Source organism: Phoenix dactylifera, chromosome 1 (genome assembly GCF_009389715.1).
Source record: "Phoenix dactylifera cultivar Barhee BC4 chromosome 1, palm_55x_up_171113_PBpolish2nd_filt_p, whole genome shotgun sequence".
NCBI classification, from domain to species: domain Eukaryota; kingdom Viridiplantae; phylum Streptophyta; class Magnoliopsida; order Arecales; family Arecaceae; genus Phoenix; species Phoenix dactylifera.
In genome coordinates, this window is record NC_052392.1 from 28,588,757 (window position 1) to 28,613,709 (window position 24,953).

Sequence of the window (24,953 nt, forward strand, 5' to 3'; positions counted from 1 at the left end):
ATTGATTTGCATGAGTGATTTGATTCTCCTTTGGAAAGGACATCAAGACAATATTAAATTTTTTAATAATATTAGTGTCCCCCCAAAAAATGAATCCCCTCCATTGTTGTTATAACTATTATAACCAAAATAACAATTATCATTTATATAGTATGTCTAGATAAAGCACCATCTTTTATAGTTATTATAAAAATAATAGGCAATAACAAAAAAAATAATGGTACTATTTTTTAAAATTACCATTTGTAGAATAAAAAATTCTTACTAGCCAGCATGGAATTTGAATTCAAAATGCGACATTGTATTTTATCGAAGAATGAAAGTACCAGTAATCTTCGTTATCTTTCATTGCATTATAGCTATTCTAATGAAATAGCAGCCGGACAGTGAGTATTATTTCTATTCTCCTAATTGCTATATATAATGTAAGGAGAGGCCTTCAAGATTGCTATAAAAATTTATATCAGCCATTATATCTAATGCAGATAATACCTTTTATAGGCAATTATTTTATTTTTAACAAAAACCAGGGAGGAGGAGGTTTAAACAAAAAAAAAAATCTAGGCCGGTTCGATAATTTGAACCGGACCGGACCCGCTCCGGTTTGCAAAATAACCCTGGTCAATAAACGTCGCCTGGATAGGTTACAGAGGCCGGAGCTATATCTATCCTCAAAGGATCACTTCTTCCATGCTTCCCCTCCCTCTCCCTCTCTCGTTGTCTTCTCTCTAAGCTTTCAGCTTTCTCTAATGGCGTCTACGAGCGCTTTGACCGGCAACTTACTCATACGTACGGACCGGATTGCCTCGGCCTTCCCCTCCACTCCCTTGTGTGAGTACCCCATGCTCGGCCCCACCACCACCATTTAGGGTTTTCCTTCTCGGGATTCGATTTCTTCGATTGGTTCTTACGTCGAAAGTTAATTGATCTCTTGATTTGGATTTGAGGCTTGTTTCTTCATGCACTTGGTTTTCTAACTTTTCTCTTTATATTTTTCGCAAATAATTGAAGAACGTAAGCTTATCTAGGACAATATTCCTTGATGCTTTTAGAGAAAATAAGCTACGGAGGCACTCCTGAACAAGAAGGTGTTGTTTTCCGGCAGTTATGCATGTTCCGGATTCCTGATATGATTAAAAGATTTGATATTTGATTGCAGACTGTTTTTTTCCCCCTCTTTCTCCTGTTAAAGGGTTGATTTTGTTTGTGTCTCTTCTTTCTGAGTGATCATTATGTTAGGAAGTGCGGAATCCACCTGAGCTCATTGCGATGTCCATGAACTGATATTTGGTTAGCTCAAATTACCAGTTTGAGGTAGACGTTCGAGCTATGTATCTGTCCTTAAATTGAGAGTGAAACAGTTTCGAGTTTGAAATTTGAATACTCATTATTCATTAGAAGAAAACATGGATTAAGGTGAATCATTTAGCATTTATAGCTGGAAAGACCCGTATGACTTAAGAGTTTTCTTGTTTCATTATTTACTTATGACATATGAAAGAATTATTCAATTTGGTTAGTAAAGTAGGCTCAGCCTTTAATGATAGCTATTTATCCATGCTTCTAGTTGTTCCTGAATCATGAGTAGGTTAGGCCAAGCCCGGTTATCACTTGTCAACTTTGCCTAGTTATTGGCTATAAAATTGTTTCCTTATGCTTCCAACTCATCTTGGGATCCTAATGGAAAATTTTTAGGCTTATGTAGTTATCCTGTAAAATTGTTTCCTTATGCTTCCAACTCATCTTGGGATCGTAATGGATAATTTTTAGGCTTGTCCAGTAGATGTTCAGCGCTGTCTCGATGGTCTAAGGTAAGATAACACTTGCAATCCAGTAACAATATGCATCTTGTTGATGTTTCTTGCATCTTCATGAATCTTTTCAAATAGTACAGATGTATGCATATCTTGTAAATTGCTTATACATGCGTGTCTTGCAAGGGAGCATGCTCTTTATACACCTATATACCAAATCCTGGAATTTTTCATAGATATTTGGATTAACTACTAGATATAGATATTTGGATTGATGTGACATCCCATTCTTTGATGGCATGCACGGTTTACTACGTTATCTTCATGGCACCTTATGCTTCTGAAAATTAATAATTACTGTTGTATTGTTTTTAGCGGCAACGCATAATCACACCAGATTTATGTTCTTGTTTTGAAAGTTCTAAATTTCAGCTATGACCATGCTCCATTTTAGGTCATAAACTTAGCGCAAATGGTGTTCCAACTTTATCATGGCCCCTTAACAAAAGAACACACACATTAAAGACTCTTCGCGTGTATGGTTTATTTGGAGGAAAGAAGGAGAAAAGTGAGAATAGTGATGATGCTCCATCAAAGGTAAGCAAGTCAACCATTTGTTGCCCCATTCTTATTCAATTGAATTTTATTATGCTCTTCATAGTGTGCTAGCTTTACTAATAGGAGTGATTTGAACATAGACAATGAAACTTCCGATCCCTTATTGATTCAATAAATAACAAGTGAATGTTGAAATCTTCATATCCCCTCTTTTAGATGCGTATAGCTTAAATATTTGTTATAGTACTCATATGTTCTTCCCTGTTATCTATTGATTCATTGCAGTATATAGGGATAAGCAGGATGATGGTTTTGAGAGGAATGTAACGCTATCTTGTGAGATGGAATGTAGTAAAAGTACAAGAAAACCCATGGAAGGATGTAAAGACCATCAAATCACTATAGAAAACAACTTAAAATCAAAAAATCCTCTGACTCTATCAAAAATGCACTTTGGTCTATTTTTTTAACAACCTGACCATTCCTTACCTACAGACGATCCACCATACACAAGAAAGAAACAAAGTCCCCTTCTATTTGGCCACTGTGAACCTGATCCTTTGTTTGAGCAACTCTTGGTGCCTTCTTTTGGTTTATCTATTGAGTGTTCACAGGTAGTACAACCTTTCCCACAAGAAAGTTGGAAAAAATTACAGGAAATTTGGTTGTGATGGGAGTATTACCTTCAAACACTGCTCTAGGAGATCAGGGTCATCGAGACGACAATTGTTTAAAGACCTGCACCTTTTACAGGATATTCTTTTTCTTATAAACTATTCACTAAATTTCTTATGTTTGATAATTACTTTATAGGGGTTACCAAAGTGTCTTTATTTCAACATATTGGTAGTAGAAGCTCAAGATTATGGATAAGAATCAGGTATAAAGGCTATTGAGTGGATCTATATTCTGGTTCTGTTAATTTGGTACTTAAGAAGTTTCATGCTTATTGCATAAATGTAATAGGGTGAATGTCGAGGCAAACAGATCGTAACAATACAAATAAAAGAGATTGTGAGCAGAAATTAAATGTCTGTATTCATTACTTGTAAAGTCTTACTTTTATAGGGGATTTTGATTTTTTGAAATTTGAAATTCTTGTTTTATGTATTGTACCTGTTACGGGGGAACTAAGCCGCCATGCTCCACGTGACCGGCACGCGCGCCCATGAAGACTACGGCTGTCCTTTGATCCAGCGATCCGACCCCGAGTCGGACATCTTCGGCTCCACAGCCCGACCTCGAGTCGGCTGCCCTTCGATCCAGCAGTCCGGCCCCGAGTCGGACATCTTCGGCTTCGCAGCCCGACCCCGAGTCGGCTGCCCCTTAATCTAGCAATCCGACCCCAAGTCGGATATCCTCAGCACCGCAGCCCGACCCCGGGTCGGCTGCCCCCTGATCCAGCACTCCGACCCCGAGTCGGAGATCTCTTGATAACGACAGGCTGCTTCCCAGAGGCACGCCGAGGCCTCCTGCTCCACTACTCCCTGCAACGGCTGTATCCGATGCTGTTCCACGATCTCCTGCATCAGCCGTACAAAGCGGAACTCCACTACGCCCTGTCATGGCCGTACCCAGCGCTGCTCCACGACGCCCTGTAACGGCCATGTCAGTGGCCACTCCATCGCGCCCCACGATGACAAACCCCCCTGAGAGACCTCCCAGCCAGGTATATATGCGGCTGGGGGGAGAAGGGGGGTAAGCAATATCTTCCAGAGCACTCTCTTGCTTGCTATTATTATCTCTCCTTCTCCTCCAATCTCCTCTGACTTGATCGTCGGAGGGCCCCCACTACCCCAGTGGTGGTGCGAGGCTTGCTCGCAGGTTTCCCGGTGGAAGGTGGAGCGTAACCAACACCAACCAAAACAACTCAGACGGAACCCCGTTCACACCGCTGTGTCAATCGTTCTCGGTTTGGACCACCAGCAACAGTTGGCGCTAGAGGAAGGGCCTGATCTCAGAGCGATCGTAATGGCACGGCGAGGTGGTCGTGGAGCTTCCAATGCCTCCGGTCGCGGGGCCTCTCGCGCCTCCGGCCGGGAGGCCGCTGCGTCTCCAACACATTCTCAGCAACACTCCACCGTTCCACCCCCGATTCAGATGGTCGAAGCCGCTCAGTTCGACCAGTTAGCCCAGCAGGTCCGCACCCTCGCGGAGGCGGTGCAGAACCTGCAGGGTGTGATGTCTCGGGCGCCACAGCGGGCCCAGGAGCCGCTGCTCCCTGAGCGCTCACCTGTCCTCCTTAACCCGCGCTCCTTCCTCTCCCATGGGGAGGAGCGCCGGCGCGAGGAAGATTCTCGAGCACGGTCCATTCTGCCGGGACCGTCCCATCGAAGCTGCGCGGGGTACAAGAGGCGGGCCCGGGCGCGTTCCCAGACCCCCCAGTCCTCAAGGAACCCGCGCTCCAGTCGGTCCCCCTCTCGGTGCTCCTTGTCTCCCACCCATCGGTCGCGCTCCCTGGACCGGCGGGTGGACGATCTCCACCGACAACTCCAGGTCCTGAAGGGCCACTCTAAAGATCCCTTCGCCGACTTGGAGATCTCCTCCCAACCGGCGCTTGCCTCGAGGATCCTGCGGACCCCAAATCCGCCGGGATTCAAAATGCCGGCGATCGAGCCCTATGACGGGGCGGCGGACCCGCGGGATCACGTGGAGAGTTTCAGGACTCTTATGCTCCTCCATGGAGCATCAGATCCTCTCCTCTGCAAGGCCTTCCCGGCGACCCTCCGTGGCCCAGCCAGGGCGTGGTTCGCCGGCCTGGAGGCTGACTCTATCCAGTCCTTTGACCAGTTCACTCGCCTCTTCATCAGCCATTTCGCCGTCAGTAGCCGGCGGCGATTGGTTTCCGACTCCCTCTTTGATGTCCGGCAAAACGAGGGAGAAAGCCTGCGGGATTACCTTACCCGCTTCAACAAGGCTACATTGGAGGTCCGGAACCTGAGCCAGGAGATGGCTCTCTCAGCCCTGAAGCGTGGCTTCCGGAAGGGCAGACTCACCTTCTCCCTGGACAAACGCCTGCCGCGGAGCTTCCCGGAGCTGTTGTCTCGGGCGAACCAGTATGCAGACGCCGAGGAGGCAGCCGCCCACCAGAACAAGGAGGCCGCCGAGGCCCCTCTAAAGCTCGGGAAGAAAAGGCGAAAAGAGGCACCCCAGAGGAGGAGCCCGACGCCTCAACATCGGCGCAGAAGCCCGTCACCGGCGAGGAACCACGGCGCCCCACGCCCTCGTTCTCCGCACCGATGCTTCAACCGGTACACCCCACTCCTGGCCCCCCGGGCCCAGATCCTTATGGAGGTCAAGGGGCGGGAGAACCTCCCGGTCCCGAGGCAGATGAAGAAAATCCCTGGGAGGAGGCCCTCTCGGGCGTACTGTGAGTACCACCGAGACCACGGCCACGACACCGAAGACTGCTTGCAGCTTCGGGACGAGATCGAGGCTCTCATCCGCCGAGGGCGTCTCGGTCGATATGTAAACGACCGACGTCCCCCCGCAGACCCGCGTCCGGCCGACCCGGCCCCTCAGGAGCCTCGGGAGCAGAATCGACCCGTCGCGGGCGTGATCCACACCATCACTGGGGGCTGCTCTCGGCCCGTGAGGAACGCAGGGGGCTCGGTGGAAGCATCAAGGGTGGCCGTCGCGAAGAGGCAGCGGGTCGGAAATGTAATCACTTTTTGTGATGAGGATGTAAAGGGGGTTCAGACCCCCCATGATGATGCCATGGTGATCTCCCTCACTATGGCGAACTATGATGTAAGGCGTGTTCTTGTGGATAGTGGAAGCTCAGCTGATATTTTGTTTTACGAGGCCTTCCAAAAGATGAGCTTGTCCCGACAAGTGTTGCACAAAACATCCACCCCCCTCATAGGATTCACTGGAGACGCTATCTCGGCCGAAGGTGTCGTTGAGCTGCCTGTGACTGCGGGCGTTGCACCCGCAGAAGCCACGGTGCGGCTCGGGTTCTTGGTCGTCCGTGTTCCCTCGGCCTACAACGCTATCCTCGGACGACCCGGACTGAACGCCCTTCGCGCGGTAGTCTCTACATACCATTTGCTAATGCGGTTCCCCACGGCGGCCGGGATTGGAGAGGTCCGAGGTGACCAACCGACCGCACGGCAATGTTTCCTAGCAACTCTCAAAGGGAAGAAGCCCGTGGAGGCCCTAAGCGTCGAGTCCCTTGACGCCAGAGACGAGGTGGCTTTGCGGCACGGGGAGCCGGCCGAGGGTGTGATCGAAGTTCCCCTTGAAGAGGGTCGCCCGGACCGTACGGTCCGGGTCGGTGCCAACCTCGACTCGGAAGCTCGGCTCAGGTTAGTGGAATTCCTCCGAGCCAATGCTGATGTATTTGCCTGGTCGGCGGCCGATGTACCCGGGATCGACCCGGAGGTCATTTCTCACGCCCTCAACGTCGACCCAACCCACCGACCAGTAAAGCAGAAGAAGAGACACTGTGCCCCGGATCGGATCCGAGTGGTCGACCAGGAGGTAGACAAGCTCTTGGAGGCAGGATTCATAAGGGAGGTCAGCTACCCCGAATGGCTGGCAAATGTCGTACTTGTCCGGAAGGCGAGCGGAAAGTGGAGGATGTGCGTCGACTACACCGACCTGAACAAGGCATGCCCCAAGGATAGCTTTCCGCTTCCGCGGATGGACCAACTGGTCGACGCGACTTCCGGATATCAGCTGCTGTCTTTCATGGACGCCTTCTCCGGCTACAACCAGATAATGATGGCTCCACAGGACGAGGAGAAAACTGCCTTTATAACAGACCGGGGGCTGTACTGTTACAAGGTAATGCCCTTCGGTCTGAAGAATGCTGGCGCCACTTACCAGCGCCTCGTCAACAAAATCTTCAAAGGGCAAATCGGCCGGAACATGGAGGTGTACGTGGACGATATGCTGGTGAAGAGCCGCCATGCAGACCAGCACATCGCGGATCTGGAGGAGACTTTTGCCACCCTGCGGAAGTTTCGCATGAAGCTGAACCCAGCGAAGTGCGCCTTTGGCGCTTCGGCCGGGAGGTTCCTCGGTTTCATTGTCAACCAGCGGGGGATCGAAGCCAACCCTGACAAAATCAAGGCTATCCAAGATATGTCCCCTCCGACCAAAGTGAAGGAGGTTCAGGAGCTCGCTGGAAGGGTCGCCGCGCTCGGACGATTTGTGGCAAAATCGGCCGAACGCTGCCAACCGTTCTTCAAGGTGTTGAAGCGCCCGAAAGACTTCCTTTGGACGGCCGAAGGTCAAGTGGCATTCGACCAACTCAAGGAGTACTTGGCGTCTCCTCCCCTGCTGTCCAAGCCGCAAGAGGGGGAGATGCTCTACCTCTATCTGGCGGTCTCCCCAACCGCAGTCAGCGCAGTACTGGTTCGGGAAGAGGCAAAGCTCCAGAAGCCTGTGTACTACATCAGTCGGGTCCTACGGGATGCCGAGACGCGGTATACGAAGGCGGAAAAGATCGCCTTCGCGCTGCTGACCGCGACCAGGAGGCTTCGCCCCTATTTCCAGGCCCATTCTGTCACTCTCTTGACCGACCAACCGCTGCGGCAGATCCTCAGCAATCCTGAGAATGCAGGACGGCTGGTGAAGTGGGCAGTAGAACTTGGTGAGTTCGACATCCGCTACCAGCCCCGACCCGCTATCAAGGCCCAGGTACTCGCGGACTTCCTCGCTGAGTGCACTGTGCAGGAGGCGGAACCTAGGCCGCCGGAAACATCCAGCCTCAACCTCCCAATCTGGACGCTTCACATTGATGGGTCGTCGAACCCCGAAGGTGGAGGGGCCGGGCTGGTCCTTACCAGTCCCGATGGAGTGATAGCCGAGTATGCCTTGAGGTTCGGATTTCCAGTGACCAACAACGAGGCGGAATACGAGGCCCTAGTCACAGGACTCAAACTCACCAAGGAGCTCGGCATCCGGCGTTTGAAGGTCTTCACCGACTCCCAGCTGGTGGTCGGGCAGGTCCGAGGGGAGTTCGAGGCTCGGAGCCCGACCATGCAGAGTTATGTCTGGAAGGTGCAAGCACTCATTCCCGACCTCGGCAGTGTTGACATTCAGCAGGTCCCAAGAAGCGAAAATGCCAGGGCCGACAGGCTGTCCCGCTTGGTGGGCGCAGACGCGCACAACTTGTCGAGGGCGATCTACCTGGAGACCCTGGATGCCCCGAGCATCGGCGAGGCCGGAGCGGTGATGGCGATTGATCCGGAGCCATCTTGGATGGACCCGCTCGTCGCCTACCTCGCCGAAGGGATCCTCCCAGAGGACGAAGATCAAGCTCGGCGACTCGTCATGAAGTCCGCCCACTACGTACTCTATGAAGGGAGGCTGTATCGGACCTCGTTCACCGCCCCCCTCTTAAGGTGCCTCCGCCCCTCGGAAGCGGCCTACGCCCTCAGCGAAGTCCACGAAGGCATCTGCGGATCGCACCTGGGGGCTAGGTCCTTGGCGCATAAGATCATGAGGCAAGGCTATTATTGGCCTACCTTGTTGGAGGACTCAAAGGATCATGTGCGGAAATGCGACGCCTGCCAGCGCCACGCCAACGTCCAGAGAGTCCCTTCTGTCCCCTTGGCACCAATCACTGCACCCTGGCCCTTCGCCCAGTGGGGAATGGATATCCTCGGACCATTCCCCGTCGCTTCAGCTCAGCGGAAATTTTTGATTGTTGCAATCGACTACTTCACCAAGTGGGTGGAGGCAGAGCCGCTGGCCACTATCACGGAGGTGCAAGTCCGGAAGTTCGTGAAGAAGAACATCATTGTCCGATTTGGGGTACCTCGGGTCCTCATCTCGGATAATGGGCGACAGTTCGACAACAAGCATTTCCGTGACTTCTGCGAGGAGTTCGGGATCGAGCATCGGTTCACATCTGTGTCGCATCCCCAAACCAACGGCGAGGCCGAGGTCACAAATCGGACAATCCTCCAAGGAATCAAAGCGCGAATCGGTCGGACGGGGCAAGCTTGGGTCGAAGAACTCGAGAATGTCCTTTGGGCGTATCGGACCACGCATCGGACCCCTACCGGGGAGACGCCTTTCAGCCTAACCTATGGCACGGAAGCCGTTGTCCCCGTGGAGCTCGGACTCCCCTCACCTCGGGTGGCCGCGCACCGACCCGAGGCCAATTCGGAACAACTCCGAGGGAACCTGGATCTCTTGGAAGAAGCGAGGGAAATGGCGCAGGTTCGGATGGCGATGTATCAGCGGAGGGTGGCCCGATATTACAACTCCAAGGTCCGACCGAAGCTTTTCAGAATCGGAGATCTGGTGCTAAGGCGAGCTAAAGCATCTCGACCTGCGGAAGGTGGGAAGCTAGCGCCAAATTGGGAAGGCCCATATAAGGTTCGCTGGGTAAACCGACCTGGCTCCTACCAGCTGGAGGCCCTAGATGGTCGAGAAATTCTAAGGAGCTGGAATTCCGCTAACCTGCGGATGTATTATCAGTAGAACGACGATGCCAGAAAGACAGTTCAAAAATGTATAACACTTTGCATTTCAATAATTTCTGGTTACGACGGCGTGCTCGTGTGATTACAAGGAATTCCCAGGGGGGAATTAGGGTGTAAAGAAAGTAAAGAAGAGGTGGAGACTCCGAGGAGCTGAAGATCTGGGATCCCGAAACCTCCATCTGAAGCGGTTGCAATCCCGTCGGAAGTGGGTGCTTCCAACCGGAGGCGCCATCGGCGTCTCACGAAGGAGACGAAGAGCCGGCGCGGATGAAGAAGTGGACGAAGGAGAAGTCCACACTGCCTCCAACCGGAGGCGCCATCCACGCCCCACGAAGAGGATGAGGAGCCGCCGCCGACGAAGCTCCCGCTGCCTCCAGAGGAACGCCACCTCCAAGGGATATTCCGGTCCTCCCCAGTGTTAGGGGAGAGAAGGAATACAAGGGGGAAGAGCATATGGAGGCGCGGTCCCGGATCAGGCGTCTGGTGCAGAGCTCAATCGGGAGGCTGAACTTCAAGGAGGGGAGATGTGATCCCGGATGAAACGCCTAGAGCGGAGTTCCGCCGGGGAGACCCTCCTTGCTGATCCCAGATGAAACGGCTAGTTGGCTGAAGTCGCGAGGGGCGCGCCTCCCGTTCCTTCGGCAGGAGTCTCTCAGCCATGCGCCAGAGAGAAGGTCCACGATCCATGGCAACTTGAACAGCTCCGGCTTGGCAAACTCCATCGCACCTGCACCTGTATTTATAGCCAAACTGCAGCCCCCCGGTCGTTCCGATGCGGGTGGCTCCCATAAATGCGGACGCATTGAATCCGGAGCCGTTCTGGCTCTCGAGGCGTATCTTCCCGCGATTTCCTAAGCGTCATTCTCCTTAATCGCATTCTTTGTGCAGGACACTCCGGGTGGCACGTACCCCTAGGTCCACATATCTCCGCTCGCGCCCAGGCCGCATCCGCCTCGAAGAACGCGCGCATCGCGGCCGCTTAACTGACACTCCTCGCAAGCAGCAACTGGCGATCCGATTTCCCAGGTAACGCATCAATTAGCGTTTAATGCCCTTCTGGTGTTCCCCAGGCAACGCTTGGAGAAGAGGAGAAACACGATCGCAGCTGGCCACGGAGAAACCCCGTCGGGCTGCAAGCGACAGGCGCATGGCCAACGAGCGGAATTTCCCGAGGCACGGCCCTCGGATGCCAGGCTAACCCGATGATCATCCCGGGAGCAGACTAGCCTGAAGCCCCGACCGGTCGCCTTGGCTTGCGCCAGCCTTGGCCGACCAACGAGCGGAATCTTCCGAGGCTCGGCCCTCGGATGCTAGGCTAACCCGATGATCATCCCGGGAGCAGACTAGCCTGAAGCCCCGACCGGTCGCCTTGGCTTGCGCCAGCCTTGGCCGACCAACGAGCGGAATCTCCCGAGGCTCGGCCCTCGGATGCCAGGCTAACCCGATGATCATCCCGGGAGCAGACTAGCCTGAAGCCCCGACCGGTCGCCTTGGCTTGCGCCAGCCTTGGCCGACCAACGAGCGGAATCTCCCGAGGCCCGGCCCTCGGATGCCAGGCTAACCCGATGATCATCCGGGGAGCAGACTAGCCTGAAGCCCCGACCGGTCGCCTTGGCTTGCGCCAGCCTTGGCCGACCAACGAGCGGAATCTCCCGAGGCTCGGCCCTCGGATGCCAGGCTAACCCGATGACCATCCCGGGACCAGACTAGCCTGAAGCCCCGACCGGTCGCCTCGGCTTGCGCCAGCCTTGGCCGACCAACGAGCGGAATCTCCCGAGGCTCGGCCCTCGGATGCCAGGCTAACCCGATGACCATCCCGGGACCAGACTAGCCTGAAGCCCCGACCGGTCGCCTCGGCTTGCGCCAGCCTTGGCCGACCAACGAGCGGAATTTCCTGAGGCCTAACCCTCGGATGCCTGGCTTAGTGCCGGAAGAATTTCCTGAGGCCTAACCCTCGGATGCCTGGCTTAGTGCCGGAAGAATTTCCTGAGGCCTAACCCTCGGATGCCTGGCTTAGCGCCGGAAGAATTTCCTGAGGCCTAACCCTCGGATGCCTGGCTTAGCGCCGGAAGAATTTCCTGAGGCCTAACCCTCGGATGCCTGGCTTAGCGCCGGAAGAATTTCCTGAGGCCTAACCCTCGGACGCCTGGCTTAGCGCCGGAAGAATTTCCTGAGGCCTAACCCTCGGATGCCTGGCTTAGGGCCGGAAGAACTTCGAGAGTCAGGAGTCGGCAAGACGCTGCCAAGAGTTAAAAAGAAAAAAAAGAGGAGGACGAAAGCGAGATGAAGAAACATTCGACTTGTATTAATTTTCATTGTTTCAGGGCCAAGGCCCATACAATTTGGCAAAACGCCGACATACAAAAAAAAGAGGACAACGAAAGGTACAAGAGGTCAGCTTGGAGGAACCCCCGGGTCGGGAGCGTCGGGCTCGTCCGCAGGGGGTAGGGAGGCGGTAGGAGAATCAGCAGGCGATGGCGCCGGAGAGGAGTCGAGAAGGAAAATCCCACTCAGGTCAACTTCGGGGTACTTAGCCGACACCCTTGCCAGGCCCTCCTCGAAGCCTAAGATGAAGGATTCGGACCCCGCGTCCGACGCGTCACGGACGAACTCGTCAGACTGACGATAGGCCCGTACCGCCTCCGACATATCACGGGTGAACTCGGCGGACTGACGATAAGCCTGTACCGCCTGGCGCCCGATCTCCGCACTCTTCTCGGCCAGCGCCGCCTCTGCTCGCTCCGTAATCTGAGCCTTAGCCTCCAAGACCTTCGCCACAATCCGGTCTTCAGCCTCGGAGGAGACCCTCAGCAGATTAGCCTGAGCCTCCTTATGCTCCGCCTCGGCAGCAGTGCGAGCGGCCTCAGCTTCCTCCAGGCGCGAATGGAGCTCTTGGTCGTTCGCGCGGGACCTCTCCAAGGCTGACTCCAATTCGCCCAGTTTGGCTTCAAGAGACCGGGTTCGGTTGCGGGCGCTGTCGGCAGACCGCTGAGCCTTCTCCCACCTCTCTCGATAGTCCGCGACCTTCCGGGACTGCTTTTCAGCTCGTTCCTCCGCCTTCTTAACCCTGCTTTCGAGGCCCGAGGCGACTTTGAGTTGCTCCCGAGCTTCCAACAGTTGCTTCTCGAGGGCGGCGAAGCCGAGTGCCCGCTCTTCGGCCTCCCGGAGCCTCGCCTCGAGGTCTCCGGTCGTCCTGCCCGCCACAGCCTGGCCTCCCTCTTCCACTGCTTTCAGTCGGTCCTCGGCCTTCGCCAGAAGCCCCGCCTGTTCCTTGTAGCACTCCTCTAGACGGATCATGTACTGGGCGAGCTAAGAGATAGGAAAAGTGAGGGCGTCAGGCGGAGAACAACAGAGCTAATAAATGGTGAAAAGCGGCCAGAAGAACACTCACCGACATGAGACAGACACAGCTGGTAGCCCCGACGTCAGAGACCCCCAACTCCCGGACCCGCCGACGGTCCTTCTCCAGCAGCACTGTTTCGATGAGGTTTCGGGCGCCATCGGTAGTGAAGGCCGACCCCGATTTCTCCCCGGAGCCGGATGGTGGTTCTGCAGCCTTACCCTTATCCATCGCCTGGGGAAGAGTCCTGCTGATTGTGCTCGGGGCGGGGGTCACTCCAGGAATTGATAGGGCCCCGCTCGGCCGGGGCCTCGGCGCGTCCCTCCTCGAATCATCAGGAGCCGGCTGAGTCGAAGGCCGGGCCGGGGACCGATCACGTCCGACCCGTCCGTCTCGAGCGGGCTCGGATGATACCTCCGGAATAGCGGCAGTCTCACCACCGGAGGGCTGATACAGCGTCAGCTGCCGGTCCGTGCCCACGGCGTCTCCCTGATCGGTGGGCCCGGACTCGTCGGTCGGCGTCGGAGGCACCTCCTTGCGGGACTTCTTCGCCAGCGGGGCCCCGCTCGGAGGAGCTCGTTTCCTCCTCCGGACCGCTTCCAGTAGGGACGACCTACCAACAGCCGGTCCCTTGTCCGACCGCATGACGTCGTCAATCTCTGCAACAAGAACGAGATGGTCGAGGGCTGAGAAACCGAAGGAAAGAACGAGACGAAAGAGGAGAAAAGAGTCAAAAAAGAAATGGTGGCGGGCTCACGGTCGGTGGGGACCGAGCTCAGACCGACATTCACCAAGGTATCCTCGGAAATAAGGCGGGCCACCGGGGGGAGCTGGCCCTCGGCAACCAACCCCTTCAAGGCGGCCAAGCCATCGGATTCCTCCCTCGACAGTCTCAATAGGCCGATCGGGGACTTCATCGGCGTCTCCCAGGTCGCCCTGATTTCCCAAGAGGGATCTACATCGATGAAGAAGAAACGCTCCTTCCAGCCGTGAATGGAGGAAGGAGCCTCTTTGACGAGGCCGCACCCTCGCCGCGCCGCAAAGCACCACCACCCTTTGTCCTGGGGGTGGCCACTCAGGCTGTAGAACTCCCAAAAAACATTCAGAGTGGCGGGAATCTCGTGCATGCGGCAGAGAACCTGGAAGACCGTCAGGGCACGCCACGAGTTCGGCACCAGTTGCGTCGGCGCAACTCTTAAACCCCGGAGTACCTGCACGACTAAGTCCGAAGGGGGAAAGCGGAACCCGGCCTGGAGAATGCCCTCATTGATGGCGATCTTCCCTGGAGGAGGATGGGACATCCTCTCCTCAGGCCCCGGGAGCGTAACGTTGCAGGCCTCGGGAAGGTGATACCGAGCCACGAGTTTGTCTAAGTCCTCGGCGACCAGCTCCGACTTAATGTGGTCTGCTCTCACTTCGCCCATTCCTAATGGCCAATAAACCTACGGTCAGGACGGGGACAAGAAGGGGGGAAAGACCGGGACGACTGGGGTACACTAGTACAAAAGGAGAAAGTATGGAGAGCCCTAAGTAGAAGAATGGGGTAACTCACCGGAAGAGAAGGAAGAACGGCTCCGAGAGCGTCAAAGGAGAAGCAAGCGAACAGTCCGACGGCAACAACGGCAGCGCAAAGGGGAAACTCGAAAATGTCTGTAAAGAGGAAGACGGACGGGGGAGGGCCCCCGGTTAAATAGGCGGAAAGGCGAGTGATGCCTCGATGACGCCAGAGGACGCCTGGCCGCCGAAGGGTCGCTCGCGCCCCAAAGGCGAATCGACACCATTAAGGAAGGATGTCCGCCGAAATCCTCAGACTGCCAGGTCAGCAACAACCGCCATACGCCATAAAGAAGGCGGGGAGCTCGAAGCGCGCGCGCCTCTCCGAGGGATGGCGGCAATCTCGAAGCATCACTCCCTTCACCCGTTCCCCTTCTGGTTCCAGGCTCGGAAGTGGGGGGCTACTGTTACGGGGGAACTAAGCCGCCATGCTCCACGTGACCGGCACGCGCGCCCATGAAGACTACGGCTGTCCTTTGATCCAGCGATCCGACCCCGAGTCGGACATCTTCGGCTCCACAGCCCGACCTCGAGTCGGCTGCCCTTCGATCCAGCAGTCCGGCCCCGAGTCGGACATCTTCGGCTTCGCAGCCCGACCCCGAGTCGGCTGCCCCTTAATCTAGCAATCCGACCCCAAGTCGGATATCCTCAGCACCGCAGCCCGACCCCGGGTCGGCTGCCCCCTGATCCAGCACTCCGACCCCGAGTCGGAGATCTCTTGATAACGACAGGCTGCTTCCCAGAGGCACGCCGAGGCCTCCTGCTCCACTACTCCCTGCAACGGCTGTATCCGATGCTGTTCCACGATCTCCTGTATCAGCCGTACAAAGCGGAACTCCACTACGCCCTGTCATGGCCGTACCCAGCGCTGCTCCACGACGCCCTGTAACGGCCATGTCAGTGGCCACTCCATCGCGCCCCACGATGACAAACCCCCCTGAGAGACCCCCCAGCCAGGTATATATGCGGCTGGGGGGAGAAGGGGGGGTAAGCAATATCTTCCAGAGCACTCTCTTGCTTGCTATTATTATCTCTCCTTCTCCTCCAATCTCCTCTGACTTGATCGTCGGAGGGCCCCCACTACCCCAGTGGTGGTGCGAGGCTTGCTCGCAGGTTTCCCGGTGGAAGGTGGAGCGTAACCAACACCAACCAAAACAACTCAGACGGAACCCCGTTCACACCGCTGTGTCAATCGTTCTCGGTTTGGACCACCAGCAACAGTACCCATCCACAAGAATCATACTTAAGGTGTCTATGCTTGAAGTTATCTATTTAATTTGAGGTTAACTTTTGATTGACTTCCTATGCATTTACGTAAGGGGACTTTTGAGGCTACAAATTTTGTAGTTGGGTTGTTGACTCGTGCTTAGAGGATCCACATGTCTCTTCTTGATGTAAGCAGCCCTTTTTCTCCTCTTAATTTTATTACTGTGCCTGTATTGCCCATAGCAATCCAAAAGAACAGGTAGTGCTAGAGGAACTATCCATTTCATTTCTTTCTTTTACGCAAGGATTCTCATGGAGTATTCAAGTAGCTTTAGTGAAATACAAATACTATTTGCTGAACGATTAATTTTGTAGAGAGAGTGAGGGAGTGAGAAGCAACTCAAAAAGATGAGTCTTACTTGCTATGATGGAGAAATTTGAAAGCAACATCATTTCCATGATGAGATAGGTCACTGTAGCATTTGCATAACAGTTGTCCAGGTGTCCGACATCTTTTTTTTTTTTTAATCAAGCATGCTTTGATCATAAAGCAATGCCTGATCGTAGTTCTTAAATAAATCATATGTATTTCCCCCAAAATATATTAAAGGTTGCCCATCAAAGTGTCTATCCAACTTGGCATGATACACTTCAAAAAACCCTGAAACCATGGCATCTTCACAATTTTACAAGTGTAGATTGATATAATCAGGTGAATGTAGTGTATCATGACACTGGCCTGACCCTAGAATGTAATATAAACTTATTATATCTTATTTAGAAGTGAGTAGTTGACATGGAAAGATGGCACCATGGCTAATGTTATGAAGTGTCCAGATGCCCAGCATGTTTGGGATGCCAACTAATCCATCATTTGATATGTTTAGTTAACACTTGATGTATCAAGCTAACAAAAATTATATCCTTTGAAACTTCACTCCATGCCCTATGATGGATTTGGCTAAATGCTTCGTTCTGTAAATTCTTATGAACACCTTCCATCTATTCAAGTCCCCAGTGAAGTCAACACACTTTTGCCATATCAAAATGCATGGTCTTCTTTTTTTAAGGAAGTTTCAACATTTAACTATTGAAGTGTATTATGGAAACATGTGTTCTACTGATAACTTAGAATCTCTACCACCTAATACCTGTCAAATACAGTTTAGAGGGTCTTATATTTAATGGCTGATGATTATTGGAAGATAAATTTGAGGTTATCCTTGAAGAATTTGCTTATACCAATTAAAGGGGCAAGGCCAATATTTATCATTTTTCTTAACAGGAGAAGCTTGATTGTGGTGAAACTGTTGACAAAGTTTTAGGGATTGACAGATGGAGCTATAACCATGTTAGTCAATTTGAGAAAATGCTTAACATGGAGGCTTAATGCTTAAAATGGAGGCTAATGCTTTTAGCAACTGAAAAAACTGGTATAACTTGATTGATTTCAATATGTAGAAGTTGAACTAGTTGTATGGATAAAGACCACATAACCGGAGGTATACTCGGAATTTGCTTTCAAGTTTTAGTCCTCAGATTTAAGATTATGTAATGGTTTGCTGGCTTCATATAGTTAAAGAGGTCTACCTTGTTCATGTCAAATTGAAGAAATGTATGACATCTTCCACAATTAACTACACCATGATGACATCAGTGGGGCACCAAAAGAACCTTTCGTTGCTTTCTTGGTAAGAGACTGTACATGTTTCTACTGTGTTAGTTGATGTCAGTACAATATCATTTAGGAAGCACTTGATCCTAAGAAAGAAGGCAAATGACACTTCAAGCAAAAGAGTGGAAGAAGTTACTTATGTTGATGATGAAGGGATTTCTACATAAAAGGAGTATTTCTAACATTTGAAGAGTGGGACCTATGGAGAAAAGAAGAGAGGCATCACAATAGCTGTAGGAGTATCCTCCGATTTTAGTGCTAGTTGATGGCGGCATCTCAAGGAACATCACTCAAGCTTGACCAAAAGCTCAGTTGGACAACAAGAAAAAACCTTAGTCAGCTTGTTTGTGTAATCATGAAAATGTCATGATGATCGAGTTCAATGTTTCATCACATTCTTTATTAGATGTGCCACATTAACCAAGTCTCATTGTATTTGGAGCCTTTGTTAGTCATGTATATCTTATAGGTTGACCACTACTGTATGACCAAGTTGGAACTTATGATACAAGGGTCTAGACAAAGTCATACATGAGGGACAAAAGGTTATCTGGACCAAAGTGCTACGCACCAATACAGGAGATCAGTATTTAATATAGCTTTTTTGTGAATATAATTCCTTCTAGATTGTAATGTGCCCACAATATGATATAATGATATCACATGGAGGATCACCAACCAAGAATATAATAACAGGTTAACTTGTGACTCGAGGACGAACTTCATGCATGATATTGTCCTTTGAGTGGTCCACATTCTACAAGATCCATATATTGAATGATTATCAAATCAATTAAATTTTATGACATTATAATCACATGCTTAAGGATTTTGTTGTCTTACTATACAGATATTTATGGTAAGATTGCAAAACTTGGTTTGGATATCTGTGGAACCAAACAAGTTTTAATTTTAGTAGTCATTGATCCAGCTGTGTTAATAATAACCAAAAAATAAAATTTAGAATAAAATAAAGGGAAAATATAAAAAAAGCCTAAAAAAAGAGATTACACTTCGCTTTAGGAAATATTGTCTTTATAGACTTTTGGGTTTAACATCTTTGTGCAAAACCAACCAAAGTTTTTTATTTGAAAAATAAAAAGTTCATAACAAAAATACAGCTCTTTGTTTGATCTCTAACACATGACAATCTACATGCTGACAAGATCTGAGCTCTGAGATGGTCATATTATCTTTCATTTCCACAGAATTTCTTTCTAACCCATTATCAGAATAATTCTAAAATGTCTCAAATCTCAGAAAATCTGAGTTTAATCGTGAGAAAATGCTCTCCAGAACTCAAGAAAATGGAGATATGATGAAATTCACTAATTTGTCGATACAGATAATACATTTAGGCACATAAACTAGTTTTAATCATAAATCCAAATGCACATTGATTTTGAATCAGTTTTTGGCTGCGATTAAAATGCTTTGAGAATTCAGTTGAAATCTAAAACGGTGTTTTAAAGAGTGATGTAATTTGTGATTATGTTAGTTACTTTAATTATTTGTTTTGTTCAGTGGTTTGCAGAAGCTTCTTCATGCATTTCTTCTTTGCTCTCTGATTATTTTGTTTCTGCTTGTTGTTTTCAGTAGGAAACTGTTCTGGAATTTTTAGAATTTAAGACTGGAAGATAGGGAAAAAACAACCTAAAAGCACATGTGGCATACAATTACTGGAAATAGTCACTGGCAGGCATATCTATAAATGCTAGCTTTACCCCTTGTCAAAAAGACTGACACTTGGATAAGTTGGCACAAGGAACATATCACTTTTTTTTGAACAAAAATTTTAGAAAAAGAGGAGAGAAAATCTTGAATTTTCTTTGTCTTCAAGCCTATACATCTCTATGTTCACATTAGAATATTGTGTATATATTACTTTTTTCATAAATAAATATAGTTCTTATCCATAACTCGCTCTTCAAATTCTTGTAGTTTTACTCTTTAGCTTAGTTCAATTACATTTTATGTGTTACTGTGTGCCTTCTGATTACATATTTCAAGTCAAGGTGCATTACAAATTGACAAGACATGGGACTACTCTACTTGCTCTTCCATTCAGTGAGACAGATGGATATCTACATGACCTTGAGTAGGGGCTAGCTTTTTAAAAAATGATATGCGCAGATCTCGATGTTTGAATATATTCACTTCACTGAACTTGGATCCCATTCCAGATGGAATACCCGTCATTGCTTGCGCTCATGAATTTTAAAACATCATCATGTCGTGTGAGAAGTGAGTACCCAGGAGTACAAAAGAGTAAATGGGGAGTTGCTCCAATTAATGATAGTGTTCAGGAGTTGAACTGAGATGGAACTAGCTGGTGCGACCAAGGTCTAAGGGTTACTAGGTAAATGAGAGTTTTGGATTTGTCTTGAAAGGTTTAGAAATATGTGGGGAATCCCAAATATAACACAGCAGTGAATAAGAAAAAGACTCTGTTAGTGAATTCAGCCCTTGGTAGGAATTAGTTGCAAAAAAAGTTCATAAAATTGACACTAAGTAGTTGGGATAATTGGACCTGAATTTATGCCAACCAGCATTTGTTGACCCTTACTTTTACAATTGAAAAACTTATCCCTTGAGATACTAGTCAAATCACATTGGTAACTATTAGTGAGCTATTGATTCTATGATGAGATATTGGATCAAGAGATTAAGAACTATCTTGAACCATTTTCCTTAATGCATACTAGATATCCCAAAAATTTCTATTCCCCATAATCTTTTTGGCCTTTTTCTGTTGATATGATTGATTGCTGTCTCAGTTGCTAATTTTTGGATATGACTGACACTTGTACTTTAGAAGATGATCTGAAGATATAGTTTGTCGGGTTCTAAGAGAAGACAATCCTAACTCACAGTACTACTTAGGTAGCACCATATTCTTTACTGTTGTCTTTATGTTTATCAAATGTATTTATAACTTAAGCACCCATACTCTAAATTTGGACCTATCCATTAATAATATGTATACCATCATTTTCTATGTCCAAAATCTTTCTTTTGTAAAGTTAAACTGACTCTATTTATCTCCTTTATGTGCTTTAGCCTGGGATGTTTGGCAACATGCAAAATCTGTACGAGAATATTAAGAAGGCTCAGATGGTGGTCCAAGTTGAGGCTGTACGTATACAACAGGAGCTTGCAGCGTATGCATTAGTCATCAGATTCTGAATAACATTTTTTCATTATTTTCATGAGAATCTTAAAACGTGGCTTCCTTTTCATCCCTGTTTGTCTCACAGAGCAGAGTTTGATGGTTATTGTGAAGGTGAGTTGATCAAGGTATGTTTGTCAACACCTGCTGTTTATTTTGATCATGACTGAAAACTGGACCATGTTAACCCAATAAAATGGGTAAATTGCAGTAGGTGTTGGTCTCAATATATTGTTTGATGCACATCACCAAGTTATCTTTTAAATTGCATACAACATTACATGCTCAGGAATTCTTTATCTATGACTATTCATTAAATGTAATTAGTCTGCAAAAGATATATGATAAGCTTTTTTATTACAAGATTTTGGTGGCTAGGTGTCTTGAGTGTCCAACATGCCGAATTCCTGACAAGCCTGAATGAAGACACTCGGTAAAAATGAATTATTAGTTAAAATTGTAGAAAAGTATGCACTTGTATGTATGTGTATCATTGTATGTAAAATGTCTTTAACTAAATTGGCTGGTCAATAATAATCTTTTTTGGAAAAAAGAGAATGTATTTCACTTGATGTTAAAAAAAGGTGTGGGCTGTATGCTGCGTCAATACTTGACAGCTCAAATACTAGCACTGGTAAAGGTGTCATTTTCAAAATTCTATGCCAATTTTGGACACTACATTTACATAATCAACCCTTTTGCCATGCCAAGAGGTACTTTACCATGCTATCAAGCCGTAGAGAGTCTACAGTTTATAGATCTGAAAAAAATGAAGTGTGAGTCACTTTCAGAATTTAAGAAGGAAAAATATTTTATTCTATGTTGCAAGATGTTTATGCTGTGCTTTCAATTGATCTCTCACGTCAATATGACTTGTAATTTTTAGTTAAATTAATTTATAGGTCATGCTTGGTACCTCAATGGAACATTGTACTTGTGGCCTATTATTTTATAAACCTTTCTTAACTTTAACCTTCTATTTTTTTTTTGGTCCACAATTTTTTATCATCTTTATTCTTTCACTATGCTGTCTCTGTTAATCAGTTTTGATGGCTTTCTGGGCCTCCTATGTACATTCAAAGTTCCCTTTTCTCTGCAGATATGTGTAGTAAATGATAAAACAACAATGTGTTTATGAATAACACATAATTAAGTGTACACCATCAAATATTAATGCCACTCAGGAAACAGCTGATTCACTTTATTTTTGCTATCATAATATCTTCTGGCATTTACATGCATATAAGGTCCTTGTGTTGGTGGCATTTACATGCATATAAGGTACTCATCTTCAGTGTAAATGTGCATGTGCACGTATTTGTAGCTAGCCCAGCCTCAATCCCAGGTCTCTTTGAGAATCTACATCATATCTCTGTCAAAATTACTGCCATTGCCTGTGTTTATGAACACACTAATAGTTACGTATAGTTTATATATAGCACCTTATGGTTACTTGTAGATTATATATAACACTTTATAGTTACTTACAATTTATATTATAGCACCTGTACCTAAATCAGGGATATAACCTATGGACAACCTAGCACCAGTACCTCTGAAATTGTCAACAGTGACTTTTATAGCATATTTATAAAGCCAAACAACTGCAATAGAATGTAATCATGTTAGCATTTGTAGCATGGAGTTTGGGTCCTTTTTTTTGAGTGTTCATTATCTTTTCATGCTGTGCAGCTGAAATTAGCAATAGTGCATCCTCATATCAGTGTGAAAAAAAGTTATCTATAGGTTCGCCATTTAATTTTAATTGATCATTTTATCAGGTAACACTTTCTGGAAACCAGCAACCTGTACGCACTGAAATAACAGAGGCTGCCATGGAGTTGGGGCCTGAAGTAAGTGCTGAATTTGCACCATTTTCCTGTGGCTGGCTATGTAAATTTTGATAATATCAGACATACCTGCATGTATTGAAATAGATGAACTCACAATCAATTTTTACATTGCATCGTGATGGTATTTTAGAGAAATCTTAATTGTGTTGTACCATGATATCAGCAACTTGGTAATGGAATGATCTGGTTGTAAATTTTTGGTATGTTACTGCTTATTAATATGCTTATTTAGTGTATAAGTTTTAAAACACTTTCAAATGCTGACCCATTCGGCAATTGTTTGCAAGCTTGTGAATTTTAATTTAGTCTAGTATTGGGAACTTTCATTTTGACTCAAGATATGACGAAGACATTGTAGAGTACAATATATATCAAACTCAGTACATGTTGAACTTATTAGGGACATTCTGAATCAGCTAGTGTAATTGTTATCACATTGCCTACACTACTCTCAGGAAATTAGCATCTTATCAGAGCCAAATTTCTATTATATCATGTTTATCCAGTAGCATGTGAAATTGTGAACTACTGTGAGAAAAATTATGGAAATGGTTGACAGCCAGCAGGGAGAATGTACCCAACATGGCCTTGCTGATTTTATACTTCATGTTCCATAACTCCATTGTGATGGGAGAAGATTTAGAACACGATAATGTGTCGTTTCTCTGGTACAAAACACCTTTTCTGCGATAGGTGAAAGTGGTTTAGAGCCATTTCACCCAGCCACTTTTTCCTTATATTTCTTTGCCACCGCCTGCTCGTCGGTGAGCTGGTGACAGCAGCAGTGGCTTGACGAAAAAGAGGATGGTGGATTGTGCATTTTTAAAGGTGCCACCATTTGTAAAATAGGACCATCCATGTATATGGTCATCTATCTTTTTGCAACATGTATGCCTTGAAATCCATATCTTTATTTTTCAGGCCTTTTATTTTTCAAATTAGTTTAAAATTATATTATTGATGAAATGGACATACCATTTATTTCAGTACGTATTTAATCTAATTTCAAGATGGGATTGTTTCATCCGGGAATGAAATCGACACCAATTTGAAAGACATGATTCTTCAAAATTTTATTTGTTGTTATGAATATTCAGTTGAAAAATCTTCTTAGATATTTCTTCTATCTGCGTAATTTAATAAGAACCCAAAATTTTCATCCTTGATGTTATCTTGGCAGAAGCTCTCTTTGTTGGTAACTGAAGCATACAAGGATGCACACCAAAAAAGTGTCCAGGTAAGACTTGTATCCTTGTATTCCAAGATCCAATGTTTGAGTTTGTTAAGTGTATTAGGCTAAACAATTGCATACAAATTCCTTCCAGGCCATGAAAGAGAGAATGAGCAATCTCGCCCAAAGCCTAGGAATGCCACCAGGCGTCGGTGAAGGGCTCAACTGATGAGAGGCAATGCTATTTTCACCAAGAACTCTAATGCTCGTCAATTTTGTATGCTAGCTAAGATTAAGTGTTCTGATGAATCACGGCCATGCATCTAAATACGTCTTTTAATCTCACGCTGGCGACATCAATATTTGTGCTCATCATCATGATTATTGTATCAAAGAGAATAACTCACAGAACCCTGTATTTTTTTCAAATGATTTATCATAATTACTTGTGTTTTTTCTTTCTTTTTGCATATAGCTTCGTATTTTTCCCAATATTGCTTATAACTTCTTCCTTATGGCTATTTGCAAATTGATCCATATAACATTATAATTGTTTGCAATATATTATTGGGCTACCTCGGTTGTTTTCTTCGTATCTGATGACAAAAGTATAATGTCGGAGGAGTGGAAGAAAGCCGGTGGGATGCCTCTTGAGGCTACGTCTTCGCCGGCTCCGATACCATTAGCAAGTCCTGCTTTGCGGATCCTACCCTCGCCTCCTTTCTCGGCCTCGAACTTGTGGCCAAGACGAAGTCGATGGAGAAGCTCTTTTGGATCCTCGATTTCTATGACACCATCTACAATCTCTTTCCAGAGATTGAGGTCTTTTTTCTCATTTGAGTCCATTCCGGTATCCTGCTGCCTAAATTCAGTTCCTCTACTCATTTCAAGTCCTTTTCATCTGGCTGTTGTATCTCGAGTCTTTGTTTCCTGTGGCCGCTCGATTGCACGGGTGATTACATACCTCTCTTTGGAAGTGTCGTATCACGTGTTCCATGGTCATAGTCGTTACCATGGATTGGGTCATGGAGGGTGGTGCTTTTTTACCTCTTTTTATCTTAAAAAAAAATCCATCCTATGGAGAGAGAAAAAGTATCAAAAAATTTAAGATATATTTTTTTTTTGGTACATCAGTTGCTCACACACAACAAATATAAGTACAGCCCAAAAAGTCAGGTAGTAAAAAACAATGCAAAGGAGATAAAACAGAAGTGTAATTTTTCAAATAATC

General features: G+C 47.7%; 1 protein-coding gene across 1 annotated transcript; it reads left to right on the top strand.

The window, feature by feature from the left end:
• The first annotated feature begins 657 nt into the window (after nucleotides 1–657).
• LOC103722168 (nucleoid-associated protein At2g24020, chloroplastic-like) lies at nucleotides 658–24,192 on the top strand. The gene is made up of 7 exons (XM_008812623.2): nucleotides 658–831; nucleotides 2,209–2,351; nucleotides 20,590–20,690; nucleotides 20,787–20,826; nucleotides 22,480–22,551; nucleotides 23,732–23,788; nucleotides 23,877–24,192. The coding sequence occupies exons 1-7, from the start codon at nucleotides 750–752 to the stop codon at nucleotides 23,949–23,951; spliced, it is 570 nt and encodes a 189-aa protein (XP_008810845.1). The 5' UTR covers nucleotides 658–749; the 3' UTR covers nucleotides 23,952–24,192.
• Nucleotides 24,193–24,953: the final 761 nt, after the last annotated feature.